We start from the raw sequence: 16,840 nt of genomic DNA, 5'->3' as shown, positions 1-16,840 counted from the left end.
TTCTCTCGGTCATGACATGATGTCCTATACTTTCGGACACATACCATTTTATTCTTTATTTTAGTGTATTCGATATTCTTAGACTTAGTAGTGGAGATTAGATGTCCTTGATATGATGACTACCAGATTTTGGGATGATAAGTATTAAACTTTAGAAACTTATTTAAATTGGTTGCTTAGTATCTTTTGGAGCTTCCGCACTATTTATATTATTTATAGTTGAACTGTTGGTATATGTTGGGGTTTAGATGTGTTGGTTCGCCCACCTAAGGAGGTAAGTGTGCGTGCCATTCACGACCCGTTTTGGGTCGTGACATTGCGTTTACCTGAGCAATTCTTATTGTTTTTTTCCTCTCGTCCGTCGCTTACAGTAAGTTTCTGCCTCCACCTCTTTTATTTTCTGAACAAGAGTTTGTTAACCGTGAAACTCCACTAATCTATTATCTACATTACTTATTTAATAAAAGTTTCATCAACTAGTTACTTGTAGTTATCAATAGTTAAAATACCCCCTTTAAATTTTTCAGAAAGAGTCAAAATAGTCCTAATTCTCAAAACGACCTAGCGGGTCGTTACACATAATTAAATAAGAATTTTTTCTGATAGTCGAGTATGTTAGACAAATTATTTAGAACTAAAAAAAAGAGGGGAAAATAATAGTGATAAATTTAAAGAAGGTATTTAAGGAAATGAAATAACAGAAAGACATTTTTTATTTAAAGGAAGATGGAAGAAAGAGAGAGACAAAGGCATTTTAAAGAATCAAAATAAATGACAATAATAAGGAAATTATATTTTTCTTTTGTTTAAGGAAGATTAAAGAAAGAGAAGAAGGAGGATAGATTTGAAGAAATGTAATAATTGTTAATAATTAGTGAGGAAAGAAATAAAACAAATTGCAAGTGCTACGTAATCAAAAAATAAATAAAAAAAGTTCAAAACTTTAAGAAAAAAATATAAACATGACACCTTTTCTTTCATCATTTAACTTTTAAATACATATATAGATATAAATTTTTAGCAAAAATAAGAATCTAAAATAAAATTAAAATGATAAATTAAATTCTCTTTAGAAAAAGTGAAATGCAATGCATATAAAGTTATAATACCTAATTCCTTAAGTTGAATAAATTCTTTTTAAACAAAAAAAACACAAAAAAAAAAAATGAGCGACTTAAGTATTAATAATGAGATTGAGAAATGAAAAGAGATTTTATAGTATTGATGATGAAGAAAATTAAAATATGACTACCTTATATATAAAATAGTAAGGTAAAATTTTCAATTTTTAAAATTAAGATAGAGGTAAAAACAAAATTATTAATAAATCTTTTATTTATAATTTAAAATATTGCACCAGTAATTATAGTATCTATATTTTTTTAATAGCTAATTAAAAATATCGTCGATAGCTTTTTGTTTTTTTTTAAAAAAAAATTATATGAATAATTTAAACATTGATAAATTCATTAATGATGAAATTACTCGTCATATCTAATACACACAAAAAGAACATATATTTGTAAGGTGAAATCCATAAGGTGAAATCCAATCAATTAATAAATAAATACAAAATGAAATGTAATTCTAACATTTGAATTTGGAATTTGCTTTTGAAAACGTTTTATATATTAAATTCTATCTTTATTTGTTACTTATTTAAGTAATTTAACGTTTTTTATTTTAATAGCCATGTATAATAAAATGATCTCAAAATATATATATGTGCACACATGTTCATTTTTCATGGTATTATATAATATAAATATTAAATTTCTTTCTTATAACTAATATTTGCATGATATCTTGTCCATAATGCATGTATACAACATCTTAATAAATAATATAACCTATAAGAAAAAAAAACATACATATATAATTTCGTTTTCTTATATTAATTTTTAACTAAAGATGCATAACAGAAAAAACAAAATAGAAAATACTTTTAGGAAAAAATAAAAAAAAAGAAAGAAATTAGTAGAACAAAGAAGGTGAAAGAAATAATGTCAACATAAATTTTGGCTCTTTCCAAATGAGAAAACACATTTTTCCTTATCCTCCTCATAATTTGATATGAATTCCATAAATAAATGGATTCTTTTTCTAAATATTCTTCTTGCCTTTGAACTCTCTCCGATCATAAAAAAATCTCAACCACATGAATTTTTTTATAACGAATATCTCTTTGTAGGAAAAATTATAGTGAAACATTCTTTTAAAAAGTCTTGTATTTTGAAAAAGGTACGCTTGAATTTTTCATAAAAAGTTTTGTATTTTGAAGAGGTACGCTTGAATTCTCAACCAAATAAATATTTTTTTCAATAAATATCTTTTTGAAGGAAAAATTATACTTCAACATCCTTTCAAATAGTCTTTTATTTTAAATAGATACACTTGTTGCATGACCTTTCTTTTATAAAAACATGATATTGAAAAATTGATTGATGTGAAGAACAAGAGGCAAAGGAGTCTAGTCTTGTTGCTTATGAATGATCAAATATTCCTATTTTATAGATTAAATATAAACTGTTGTGAAAAATGAAAAAAATCTTATCTTTTCATCTGCCATTCACTTAAATATTATTAATTATGAAATGCTTATAAATTTAAAGTAGAAAATATAATTTTAAAAAAGTCAAAAAAAAGAGATAAAACTAAATAGGTAAAAATAGATAATTGTAAATGCTTACCATTGGAGGGTGCCACATCAGCGGATTTGAATTCAGCTTTATATATATATAGATTACGTTACAAAATTTTAAATTCTAATATTACATTAGTAAATATTAAAATGTATCCTGAACATAACTATTAATTATATAGGGATTATGACAAAGAAGAGTTGTAAGAGTAATGGAAAATCACAATAAAAACATTTATATTCCTCAATAAGTTTTGAATGGAAATGAACATTCACACTTCAATTGTAAATTACATACCAAACAAATAATTAAATTACAAATACAAATAATTGCAAGTATAATTTGTAAACATCAAGCCCTTTTTAGTCCTAGTGTAATAAGAACTACACTAAGATAATCATATATAAAAGCAGATCTAAAGAGTTGTAGTGTATGATCACTCCAAGGGGGATATCTAAACCAAATGTCGGTAAGAAAGCTCCTTCTTGCTATTGCTTTTTCATGGCTAAATGTATCAAATGAAAATTTTCCATGGTATCTTCCAAAGCCACTTTGTCCTACTCCTCCAAATGGAAGTGTATCAGCTGCATACTGCATTTGTATGTGTAGCAAGTCATTTTGATGATTAGTTTGATCATTAAATCATAATGAAAATTGGTGTTATAAAGAGCAATATTATTGAGAGGGGGTTCTAGAATTACATGTTCTAAATTTAATTTACTTATTTTGGAGTGTCATGTTATATATTTGATTCAAAGTATAAAATTGAAGTAATTTACTTTTTAGCTAATTTGGTTAAAGTTGGATGACCTTTTATATATGTGACAAAAATGGAAAGATGACTTTTGTGTAAAAAAACTTAAAAGTTGGAGGACTTTTATGTGATAAAAAAATAAAAAACCAATATTTGACTCTGAATGCATATTTGAATCTTTAAGATGTTGTCTTTAGATTTCAATACTGCATGATCAATATTATTTTTCAACATCAAAATATGCATAGTTTATTTACTTTTACATATAATAAATATATTGTTGAAGTTAAACCTTACAAAAAGTATAAATTTAGTATACAAAATCATTATTTAAGTATAAAAACTTTGTGTTTGTCGGTGATGATAGAGATGATTTGTTGTGGTGATTGTTGGTGCTAGTGGTAGGTAACAGTTATGGTTATTATAGTTGCGATGGTGGAGGTGTTTGGTTATAGTGACGTCGCGATAGAGGTAGTTGGTTGTGGCGGTGTCAATGATGGTGAAGTTGATCAATTTTAGTAGTTGGCAGTGGCTGAAGAATATGTGGTGATTGATGATGATATTGATAGTAGTATAGGCCTTGATTGACGAATGTGTGGTGATTGACAAGGGCATTGATGATAGTTGATAGTGCTAATTATGAAGGCAAAAGTGGTTAGTAATTGGAATTGACCATAGTCATAGAATTGGTTGATGGTGAGAGTGGTAATCACAGTAAATATTACTATAATAATAAAGGTGGTAAATATAATAGCGATTAATAGTAGTGATTGACAGTTATGGTGATTCACTAATTGCAATGGTAAAATGGTTGGTGGTGATGGGTAGAGACGATGGTGGTGATTATTGACAATGGTGATAGAGATTGTGACAACAAAATATCGTTAGTAATGGTGTTTGATAGTTAAGAACAAAGTCATGGTAAAAATTGTTCAAGATCCTAATAATTAAAACAAATTCAGACTAAATAAATATTTAAATAGTATATAAACCAATATTTTAACTAACCTTAAGTCTCTCTATGTAGCACACATTACTTCATAAATGTGAAAAAATAGAAGTGAATTAAAGGGGGAAAAAGACTTACTTGAATGATTGTATCATTAAACACCAAACTTCCTGAAGATGTTCCTTTTGTAATCTTTCTTTTGAACTCTTCATTTTTGGTAAAGGCATATATAGTAAGTGGCTTAGGCCTTGCATTGATAAATTCAATACTATCCTCAATTTTATCCAACTATTGACAAAACAACAAACAAAATTAACCTTAATTAGAACAAGTATTGCCCTTTTTGTCAAAAATAAAATGTGGTGTACATTTTAGTTATTAAATTTTTTATGACCAATACATAATCCTCTACATTTTAATATATATATATATATATACACACACACACACAAATAAAATATCGTTCAACTAATACGTTGATGTTATAAAATAAGTCGATATACCCACATTATACATTATAATTCAAGGTCAATATAATTTTTGACAATCAAACTAAACTTCTAAAAATATATATTAGACTTGTAATAGAGGGGCAATATATTGAAGGATACTATAAGGCTTAAATCAAATTATATTATAAAGATAATCGAAATGACAAAGAAGTTTAAGTTGTTAGAAAAAAGAGTAAACGGAGTGATGGGCAAGGGAAAGACAAAAAGAGAATACGATTTTACAATTCATGATTTTAGTTTTTAAAAAAAAGGTTTATTTGTGAAAATTTATAAACGAAATGAAATATATTCTTCAATTTTCTCGTTTAGTATTTTGAATCTTGAATTCTGAATCTTTTTATGCGTTCGAAAAATAATATTATAGTGTATATCTTACTGTTATGATAGGGAGCAATGGGCCAAAAATTTCATCAGTCATGATTGTAGATTGCAAGGGAGGATCCAGTAATACTGTGGGCTCAATGTACCTGCATTCACACATGTAATCATTCAAAAAATTAAATGCAATATTGTTGGCAACTTTTAAAATAACACAAGATAATAATTTATACTAAATATGTATTGTTTGGTATGAAGACAATATTTTCAAAAAAAAAAAATATTGATTGTGGGGTTTGGTTTTGGTTATTGAAGAAACTTTTTTCAAGGAATATATTTTCTTATAACAAGAGGAGAAATTGCTTTCCTCACTTATTAATAGTATATTATGCATTATATTACTTCATCTCATTAATACTTAAATTTTATTATCAATATTAATAGATAAAATTGACCATGTAATTGCGTAATTTTTTATCAAATATATGGGTCTTTAATTTTTCCCTTTAAATAAGTTGGTCTTTAAGTTTTGTTTTTAAAAATTGAATTCATGAAATATTGTAATGCATTATTTGTAAAAATAATTTGATTTTTAAGTTTGTTTTAAAAACTGAATTCATGAAATATTGTAATGCGTTATTTGCAGAAATTCTTAAACACATTTGACTAAAATATTATTTTCATTATTTTGAATCATAAAATTAATAAATATATATTGTGTAATAAAGCTATTTATCTTGAGAGACAACTATTAAAAATCAAACACTAAATAAATTTTTAAAAAAATTTAAATGACCCAAACTTGACTTTAAACACTATCTAATTAATAGCTCTATATGATTAAATAGTATTAAAGAGGAAATATTTTTAGAAAATACTTTTCATTGATCAAACAATGGACTACATTTCCCAAAGATCATTTTATGACAAGAATGTGTTTTTTTTCCTCATATCTACACTTAAATGTAAAACTCCAACAATATATTCAATATATATTCATAAAAGTGATATTTTGATGAATAAAGTGCACGCAAATCTTATAATCGCTACTTTAGAGATAAAGATGTTAATTTTGATATTCTTTAATGTAAAAACTATAAATTAAAATATCAAAAAAATTAAAATTACTCACAAATTATCTTCATCGGATGATCCTCCGTATATAATTGATTTTTTTACCATTGGCTCATCTAAGAGATTCTTTAATCTCAAAAACTGGTTTTTGTTAACTATCCTTGAAATTGAATGTGATTCTTTTGGATTTTCTCCAAGCATTTTTGGAATCCCAAGTTTAATCAACTTTACCTAGTGCAACATTGAAAAGAGAATTAATTATTAGTATTTGATGACAAACCAATATATATATTTATCAAAACTAGAATTCGTGAAATTTTTTTTACTGAACAACGTAATCACATCAAATCCAATTAGTACCAGTTCGTTGACAAATGTATTGTCGACGAGGATATAATCAATCCCAATACATGCTTGGCCAGCGCAACTTCCAAATTTTCCAGAAAGAATTCTTTTCATTGCAATCTATGAGAAGTGAAAGAAAAAAAACAAATATTTGATAAAATTAGTATAGGATAAATAAAATTATTTTTTTTTAAAAAAATTGATGTTAAAATGTTTGAAGCAAATCGTTTGCATTAAAGAGTTCAAATATAGTTAGAAATAAAGGAAATGACATGTTGGTTTATTACTATTTTTATATCGGGGGCTTTAATTTTTTTTCTTGAAGTAAAATCGTTAAAAAGGTATTTTGTTGATGATTGGCAATAAGATTTCAGCAAAATATTTGAATTTTCTTACCATGCTTTAAATTGTTAAAAATATGGTACTTTAATTTTTCCAATTTCTTTCTCACTTATTCAAATATATCTAAAACATAAAAGTATTTTATGCATGACGTTTAGTTTTCCCTTCTTACTGTCGACGCGCTAACATATCATAATTTATTCGCCTTTCTTTTCCATTCGATCTGGCGGAGGCGCTTCTGTATTTAACTACTATTGATCTAGATCACATATTGACACGTACATGATGTGACGATTTATATATGTGTACTATTTTTATTTTTATTTTTAGAATATAAGGAAATTTAAATAAAATTGAAAATAGAGAGAAAAGAATGTTGAATTTACCTTTTTATCCCAAGAACTTGAGAGTGAATCAATGATAGCAGGGCATTTTCCCCCCAATTCAAGGGTCACTGGAGTCAAATGCTTGGCTGCAGCACCCATAACAATTTGAGCCACTTTTGGACTCCCTGTAAAAATTTTGAAAATATTTAAAATTAATTAATTTTATATAATTATTTGTAATAAAATGAACAAACTAATATAGTATTCTTATTTATTTGTTACTTTTTTTCCACATAACTGTTAACATATGTGGAACCATAAAACAATCATACTCTAACAAGTTGGCCTATTAAATGACATAAAATAACCATAATTTATGATATTTACGTCTAGTAGCCCATGCTCTATGTTTCAAGTTATAAAATTTTTGAATTTAGCAAACCAAATACATTAATTTGATTAAAATGGCATACTACATACATTATGTATTAAAATGGCATAATACATAAATATATCATTTAATTTGATTTCAAATTACATTTATGTCCTTCAACTTTAGGTATGCACAAGTAGATACTTAAACTTGTATACAGTTGAACAAATAGACACACATTTCCTACATGTCATTTTTTGTCCTATGTAGTGTTTACGTGTATTGTGTCACGTAGGACTCGTGTATCTATTTGTTCAAATTTATACAAGTTTAAGTGTCTACTTGTACATAACTAAAATTGAATGACATAAATATGAAATCAGGTCAAGTTAAACAGTACATTTATGTGTTATGCCTATTAAATTGATATCATTCATATATATATATATATATATATAATGTATATCACTATGTATAAACTTTTAGAATGAAATTGATATCAATTATTATATTCCATTAACAAAATTGTATCAATATTTATGTATATCAAAATTGTGGTACAACCAAATTCAATCTAACAATCGATCTGAAAATCAAGAGCATGTGATATTGATAAACAATAATTACTTCTACAAAATGTACAATTTTTATCACCAGTGATATGCAATCATCATTAAATAAATATTCGACAACATTATTAAGGTAAATAAAATGTAATTATTAGAAAACTCATGTATACGTAATCATATTATTTATATCAATATACAAATGTCAGGTTATAAGGTAACAATAGAAACATATGAGATCATCTAAAAGAAGTTTTAATTAAATTCATAAATATTTAAACAATCTGTTATAGGTAAATAACTACAAGATAGATGATTATTTTCAAGAAAAACTTAAAGGAATGTCTCAAAACATATCCAGACAAATAGTTAGGTAAAATCAACATTGCTATATAAAAAATGATATTTAACGGTACTTAATGAATGACAATAGCTTAATTGTTATAAAATATATATTTTTAGTGGCAATTAACACTCTTTATATATGTCCCTAAAGTCTTTAGCGATATTAGATCTAATGACACTTAACTAATCCGATAAAGACTTTATTACTCTTTATTAATGTGTTTATTTATTACCTCTAAAGGTGTTTTTCTCGTAGTATAGTAGATCTTGTGCAAGGCATATAAAAAGGAAAATAAATCTTGTAAATTTAAGTTCAAACCTGTAAAGAAAATCTTGTCCCATTTTTGTTGCAACAATTTGTCACCAACTGTATAATCACCTTCAATGACTTTAATAGCTTTGTTATCCAAATAATTGGGAATTATTTTGGCTAACACTGATGAAGATGCTGGAGCCTGATCTGAAGGTTTCAACAATACCACATTTCCAGCTGCTATTGCTCCAATTAGTGGTTCCAATGATAAACCTATATGTTCAATGAAAAAATATACGAACACATTAATTATTTAGGGTATGACTTCAAGGGACGGACTCGATCGAATGATCAACTACTTGCTATTTTTGTAGGAATTCAAATGAAATTCAAAAGATCATTTTTAGTGTGTAGTAGATTGGTGAGATAATGCCCAAGTACCCCCTCAATCTATGCCTAAAATCTCACAGACACACTTATACTATACTAAGGTCCTATTACCCCCTGAACTTATTTTATTAATAATTTTTTACCCCTTTTTTAGCTTACGTGGCACTATCTTGTGGGCCCAACAATGGTTGACTTTTTTTTCCGAACTAGTGCCACGTAGGCTAAAAAGGGGTAGAAAATTACATATAAAATAAGTTCAGGGGGTAATAGGACCTTAGTATAGTATAAGTGTGTCTATGAAATTTCGGGCATAGGTTGATGGGGTACTTGGGTATTTTCCTAGATTGGTCCGAGTGCATACTAGGTCAATCGAAAAGAAATTTCATCAATAGATTGAACGGTAGCTAGATAAAGGATTCAGATTTAATTTGACTTTAGAAGCTAGCTTAAAGGGTGAATGATCAAGTCTTATAATGAGATTATATATTTCATTAATCATTAATATAGGAATTTTTCATTCTTTAACATCCCACGTTTCATGCAAGGTGTTAATTGGGGATCTGGTGTGTGGCAGTTTCTAATTTAAAGGTCTAATATTGTATGAGATGGATTTTACTCTGATACTATATAAACATCTGGGACAATGACTTGTTACTTTTTGTTTTTTTATCTCTCATCCGGCAACTAATTAATGTTTTGAGGCTCGACTAATATAAATTTGATACTATACAGAAATGTAATTTTTAAATTAAATTTGTTTCAATTGACATCTATGAGTGTCTACTTATGCACATAAATAGTTAAATAACATAAATATCAACTAAAATTAAATTAAATGACATATTAATATGATATTCCTATAAATTCACCTTACAAAACTCTTCCTACCAAAAAAAGACTTCATATTCAATAATTCAAATCCAAACGAGCTTCTAATTAAAAATAAAGTATCTAACATCCCAATACATATATTTAATGGTATTTAATATACTTTTACTTCATCTTATCTTAGCTATAAAAATTACTCCTTGCACTCATTTTTATTTGTTTCTTTTGATATATAAAAAGACATTTTTTTATGTTACCTTTAATATTAAATATTTATTTTTTAAATCATTTTTCAAGACATAATATTAAATATTATTCAATAAAAATATTTTAATAAAATAATTATATCAATAATTATTTTTTTAATAAATGTCCCAACTCAAACAGTAACAAATAAAAATAAACAAATGAAGTATTTTATTATAGCAATTAATGAATTATTATTATTATTATTATTATTATTATTATTATTATTATGGTGCAAATTACACTGTAATATTTAAGAAAATCTTAATATTTTAGTTACCAAAAAATTCTATTCTTTTTAGTGTGTGTTTTATTTACCACCTTATAATCTGCTCTAATAAATAAAAAATCTCCCTAAACTTGATAATAAATCTTACTTTAAGAGTTAAACTATACAGATGTTTAAATACCTCTCGTAATATCTTTCAGGTGAATTTAAATATATCCGAATAGCTACTGTGGCAAGTCAAAAAAGTCACTGTGCGCAGAAAAAACTAACTGGACCCTATTTTTTTTTAGCCAATAATCTTTCTTTCCTTCATCTTCTTTACACCCCACCACCCCTAAGTTCTTAGTACCACTAACCCCCTCATCTTCCTTACACCCCACCACCCCTCTCGCCCTCAACCTCACTTGCACCACTTCTTTCTTCTTGTTGACCCCCCCCCCCCCCCCGGGGGGCTCTACACACACACCTTTTTTTCCTTTTCTGAAACCCCTATCCCGACTCATATCTTCTCTTTGAACCCAAATCGTGACCCTTTCTCTTTCTCTTCGGACTAGACGCCTCAATCACCACTTGCCTCACCTCTTTCTTTTCTTCTTCGAAGAACTTTGCAGCTTCTTTCTCTTCTTTGAAACACCCCGATACCAACCTCCATTTTCTCTAAAGCAGTAAAAGGGTGTGACAAACACGGAAAAGATTAAAAAAAATCAATAATTTATTTTTTCTTCTAAATTATTATTTATGGCAGAGTTTGAATCTGATGAACATGAAGCTTTTGTTAATGAAAAATCTACAATTTCTTTATCTCAAATTAAATTTTCATTCATTATTTATTGTTTTGATGATGTCTTCAAAATTGAACGTGTTTTTGTGAAATTGTAAGAATAGATTTGAGATCTTGGATTAATGTGAGTGAGTTTGTTCAATTGCAGTTGTGATTGAGTTGTTGTTTTTTTAACAATGGGGATTGTGATAGTTGAGGAACAAGCGCTGATTTTTTAAAAAATAAATTCTTACTAAATTTGTGAATAAATAAAAAGAAAAAAGAATCAAAATCAAAATTTAAATAATGTAATATGTGGTAATGATGTGGCCATGACGGATCAATGACTTGGAGTGTGTGTATTGCACTTGCCGATGTGACAGTAGTATTATAATTGTAGGATGAAATTAAATCATTTGAAAAGAGATTGAGATAAATAATTACCAATGAAGTGAAAACACTAAAATAAATTTTGCAACCAAATCAGTGAAAATTTTATGTGTTTTTTTAAAAAAAAGAAAGTATGATGGTACAACATTAATGATGAATTGATATTTTTGGTAGGATGACTTTTGATGTGACATTAATAAAGCAATACTCATCATTTGGTGACACCTTATCGAGCATTAATTGATTGGATACAACGATAAGTGCATGTAAGTCTTATTCCCCTCTGTATTACTTTTTTCATCAAATAATAGTCTATTATTAAATGGTGAAAATAAATTAATGTAATTATTCATTATACTATATTAAAATTTTAAAAAATATTAATGCACTTTATAAAATTAATAAATAATTTTATAATTAATTTTTTATTATCTTTATTATTTCAAAATATTATATTTATTATATTTAAAGAGACTGATATAATAAAATTAATTTTTTATTTATAATTTCAAAGTAGATAAAGTTAATAATGAAATCACCTTATATTACTACTCTCTTCGTTTCATCTTAGGTGTCGCTTTTTTTTTTATTTTTAATCTGTTTCAAAAGAAATAAACTTACTATAATTAAAAATAATTTAATTTTTATATACTCAATTATCATTAATGAAATTATTTTCAAATTATATAAATATCTAAAAACTATTTTAGACACAAATTTCAAAAAAGTCCTTTGATCCTATTCTTAGACTTATAGATAGTAAAGAACATGTGGAAGGGATGGGGTACTACATTAATTTTTTGATGTCGCACCATAATTTATGATGTGATCTCTAGAAACGGACCTTTATTTAAGTATTATTAACTCTTACTTGACCGTTTCATATTAATTAAATTTTTAGAATATTTTTTTATTTTTTAAAGTAATTAATTATTCAATTTTTAAAAATAAAATATTTTTTCAATCTTCTTCTTTATTAATTATTAATTAATATTTAATTATTTTAATTATAATTTAACAATAATTAATAAAGAAAAAAATAAAATATTATATTTAATTTATATGTAAATCTTCGCTTCTAAAAGTTTGAACCATAAAGCACCTCAATAATTTAATTTATATAAAAATAGAGAAGGTAAATAATAACATACCTTAATAATTTAACTAATATGAAATGAAAAGTGTGAACCATAAAATATCTCAATAGTTTAACTAAAATATAAAATAGAGAAAATATTAATTATCCATTAAAGAGAGAACATTAAACACTGCTAATATTTTCTTTTTTTAATTTTGCTTTGATGATGAATTCCGCCAAGTTTGACTCTGATGACTATCATAAAATTTCTAATTCTAACAAAGTCAGAAATTTCAAACTTAAAATATAAAAAGAAAGCACGAAATGGATAGAAATTTAAAATTATAATATTTTTATTTTAAAATAAGTTAATATTTTTTAGTCGTCATATTTTGCTTTTTAAAATTTATTTGATTAATTTTAAAAATTTCATTACTTGAATATTATAAATAAGAAAAACTAAATGTTTAAAAATAATATAAAAATACTACAAACCACAATTTTAATTTATTAATAAGTAAAAATATATCACAAAATATTAATTCAAATTGCTATCATAAAATCAAAACTTACTAAAAGGAAAATTCCAAGAGGAAATGATGAGGACTAGACCAAGAGGCTCAGGAAGCAGCTCTGCTGAAGAAGGAAATGCAGCAATTGGCAATTTAGCCTGTCAAATTAATAACAACACTACTTTTAATTTGGACTACATTCAATGTATAGCGAGAGTTATTTCGTGGGCGTTTGAGCATATTTTATCGTAAAAATTAATTAAAAAAATATTTTTTATTCTTTGAGTGAAAAATAATATTTGAAAACTGTTATTATATTTGATTATGGATATAAATTTAATTATATACTTTATAAATTTTAAATTCTTGAAAATTTTTAAATTGAATTTCAATATTTTATTGTAAAACATATTTTTGTAGAAATATAATTATGAAAAAAAAACTCATTACCTTTTTGGGAGACATCCATTGTTTTAAACCATCCAGCGCATAATGGACAGATTTTACTAATGTTCCAACCTATAATTAAAACACAATAGATACAATTCTTAGTTTTGATGGAATTGTTATATTTAATCACAATGATATAGTGACAAATAAAATTTTATAATTAAATAGTAAAAAATATTAATAATAATTCTATTTAATAACGAATTGTATAAAAATTCAGTTAACTAGAATTTACGTAACAAAGAATTAGCTAAAATTACTGATAAATTTTGTAACTAATTTTTTATTTATCAAACAACAAAAATATAGCTAAGAGGTGGTTTTCTTGCATGATTGGACTCAGCTATGCTTTTAAAATAAATCTTGCCGACATATTACATACTATTTACACAATTAAAGAAGTAAAGTGTGCCAATGCGGGTTATTCTTAATAAAAGATTTCGATTTGAGTCCTCATGGATATTAAATATGAAATCGTATTTGTTAAGGAATATTTTATATTCTCTCAATATAGAATTTTTTTTATATGAATTTGGACTTTAGATTTCATGTACTTCACTTCCTCGGTCCACAATTATTTGTCGGGATAATATTATATATAACCTTTAAGAAAAAATTAATATAAGATGTAATTTGACTAATATAATTCTACTATTAATCATTATTAAAATGATTTGTACTTTCGTAAAGCTGTAAAAATCAACTTTTTATATATTAAAGTAGTCTTGTAGGACAAAATTGAAAAAAAACTAATTATTTCTTAATTATTTAAATTGACAATTGATTTCAAACAATTATTTTTAATATATCTGACAATTAATAATAAACGGAGAAAATAGATTTTAAACACTTAAAATCAAAAAAATAAAAAAAAATAAAAAATTGGAAGGTACTTCCCAACTTAATACCACCAATCACAAGGTACTTGCTAAAGTTGAGGGCATTCAATTAGGTAGGTTGACACTTTCATCTTCTGGGGCTAGAAGTTTCTTTTGAATTCACGTAAATGTAATAATTTATATCAATTTAAATCTTACTTATATTGCTTAAGAAATTTACTAACATGTTTATAAATATTTAGTTATAAAATCTTCATATAATAATATTATAATAGTCAATCAATTTCAATTTCTCAATTCTCTCCTAAAATCCTAATTAACCCCCCACCTAAATATTTCAACATTAATGAAATCATGTTGAGAATAGGGCCAAATGGCAAAGCCTAACTATAAGTGGAAAACTTGAGTCCATAATATATGAGAAAAGAGAACTTTTTCATATATCATTTAATATATTCTCATGAAATTTATTTTTTACTATATGTCTATAACAACCATCATTAAATAAAAAAAGCTTTCCACTATATTTAAAAAAAAAAAAAAAAGACAGCGCAACAAAATACCCTTCATATATAGTCAATAAATATTGCCGCAACTTCTTTTACCCATTTCCTCCTAAATGTTATAATGTACTTATTTAAAATATTATCACAAAATAATGGAGTTTCAACTTGATCATACCAGAAAATTCATATAGTTCTAATTATAATAAAAACTCATTATATACTTGATCTTAATTAATATTCAATGCTCATTAAAATGATAAGTTTTATGGTTATTTTCATTGAGTTATTACACTATTAATGTTTGTTGAAACTTTCTTCATATTAATATGTAATATATGAATGAATGAACGAATAAATAGAATAATTAAGAAACTAAAAGGATAATTTTGGAATATCATAAAATGTTATTAATTATTTTGCAAAATAAATCAATAGTAAATTAATAAAAATTAAAACTTTCTTCTAAAGAAATTAAATACAAAGGTAGATGAACGTAATATTACAAATCACTAGGAAAATTAAAATTATATGAAGGTAAACTTCAAATTATTTTTCCTAAAGAAAAGATATTTGTATTTAGTTCCTTCGTGATTGCAGTATGTTGTTGATAAAAACTTTAACAAAGGTTGGTACATACCATCCAATATCACCATAGGAAAATAAAAAATTATTCACGAACAAATTTTGTAGCTAAATAATAAAAGTTTAATATTTTATTTAGCGATAAAAATGACAGATTATATGAAAATTCAATTAGCCAAGAGTAAGTCAACGACGAACTATGTGAAAACTCAAACATCAAAAAAGCTTTTTAGGCGATGAATTAACTGGGAATTACCTCATCTCTATAAGCCTCAACTTTGTGTTTTCCCAAGTCTTGTTTGAGAGCTTTGAATATATCATTTTCTTTCTCTTCAAGAAGTTTTAACAAATTTTTTAATTGTGACCTTCTCCATGATTCTTCTTTTGTTTTCCCAGACTTAAAAGTCTCTTTTAAGACTTCTAATTCTTTCTCACACTCCAACATTATTTGGGGGGTGGTGGGGTAAGAATTACACAACTTTGTCATTGTGGTAGTACTCATGATATTTATTTTTCTTTAGTTATTTTCCATTGATTGGTATTTATACTTGCTAACTTAATTAGATAGACCCTTCTAGTCTTAAATTAGAAAATAAATGGACATGTGGACCTTTTTTTTATTTTTTTTAAATTTTACTCACTTAAATATTTTTTTTTCTCACTTAAATATTAGTTATGTGAAATGTTGGTCACTATCAAAAACAAAGATTTTTCCTAATGAAAATTTATGATATAAATCATGATTTAGGCTTTTTTCATTTATAGTCTATCATGCTAAGGGAAACAAATTGTCATTTGAAATAGTGGAAAATTCCATAATTTTTATAGAAGAGAACGTTACTCTTATTCATCTTAGTTTATGTGATATAATTTGATATAATATGAAATATATGAAACAAAAAGAAATTCAAATTTTTTGTTTAAACTAAGTCTTACATGTTTGTGTGTTTATAAATTGTTTCATTAAGATTGAAAGATAGGACATATATTTTAAAATTAAGTTATGTTTAAATATAGAAATATCTTTTTACATCGATAGTAATTCGAATAGAGAGAATACTCTTTTATTCGTCACAATTCAATTAAAATACCTCTGAGAACGATCAGTCAAAAGTTTTAAATGAGAGATACAATAATAAAATAGTATTGTTTTTAATAGTGGGTCAAATTATAATATTCCGAACTTCTTATGATTTCCATTTTGTTCATATTATTGTGAGTTCCAATTTTT

General features: G+C 25.5%; 1 protein-coding gene across 2 annotated transcripts; it reads right to left on the bottom strand.

The window, feature by feature from the left end:
* Nucleotides 1–2,856: 2,856 nt before the first annotated feature.
* On the bottom strand, nt 2,857–16,157 carry ADH3F1a (aldehyde dehydrogenase family 3 member F1). 2 transcript variants are annotated; one of them, NM_001346608.1, is made up of 10 exons: nt 15,866–16,128; nt 13,683–13,751; nt 13,294–13,390; nt 8,866–9,072; nt 7,323–7,447; nt 6,610–6,714; nt 6,308–6,480; nt 5,234–5,324; nt 4,484–4,633; nt 2,857–3,233 (listed from the first exon to the last, which is right to left on the bottom strand). In NM_001346608.1, exons 1-10 carry the CDS (start codon nt 16,109–16,111, stop codon nt 2,994–2,996), a joined length of 1,503 nt encoding a protein of 500 aa, NP_001333537.1. In that variant the 5' UTR covers nt 16,112–16,128; the 3' UTR covers nt 2,857–2,993. The 2 variants fall into 2 exon arrangements, with proteins under 2 accessions (NP_001333537.1, XP_069155641.1); XM_069299540.1 differs by lacking the exon at nt 6,610–6,714 and having other exon boundaries at nt 2,862–3,233; nt 15,866–16,157.
* Between the last annotated feature and the right edge of the window lie 683 nt (nt 16,158–16,840).

This window comes from Solanum lycopersicum, chromosome 1, assembly GCF_036512215.1.
Source record: "Solanum lycopersicum chromosome 1, SLM_r2.1".
NCBI classification, from domain to species: Eukaryota; Viridiplantae; Streptophyta; class Magnoliopsida; order Solanales; family Solanaceae; genus Solanum; species Solanum lycopersicum.
This window is presented reverse-complemented; position numbering and strand designations above follow the sequence as displayed.

What these genes read in the sequence shown, in the direction of transcription:
- ADH3F1a (NM_001346608.1), bottom strand. Translation starts at nt 16,111, where the DNA reads ATGAGTACTACCACAATGACAAAGTTGTGTAATTCTTACCCCACCACC. An exon ending in TTGAGGCTTATAGAGATGAG is followed by an intron (nt 13,752 to 15,865) that starts GTAATTCCCAGT and finishes TTTTAATTATAG; the next exon opens with GTTGGAACATTAGTAAAATC. An exon ending in AATGGATGTCTCCCAAAAAG is followed by an intron (nt 13,391 to 13,682) that starts GTAATGAGTTTT and finishes TTAATTTGACAG; the next exon opens with GCTAAATTGCCAATTGCTGC.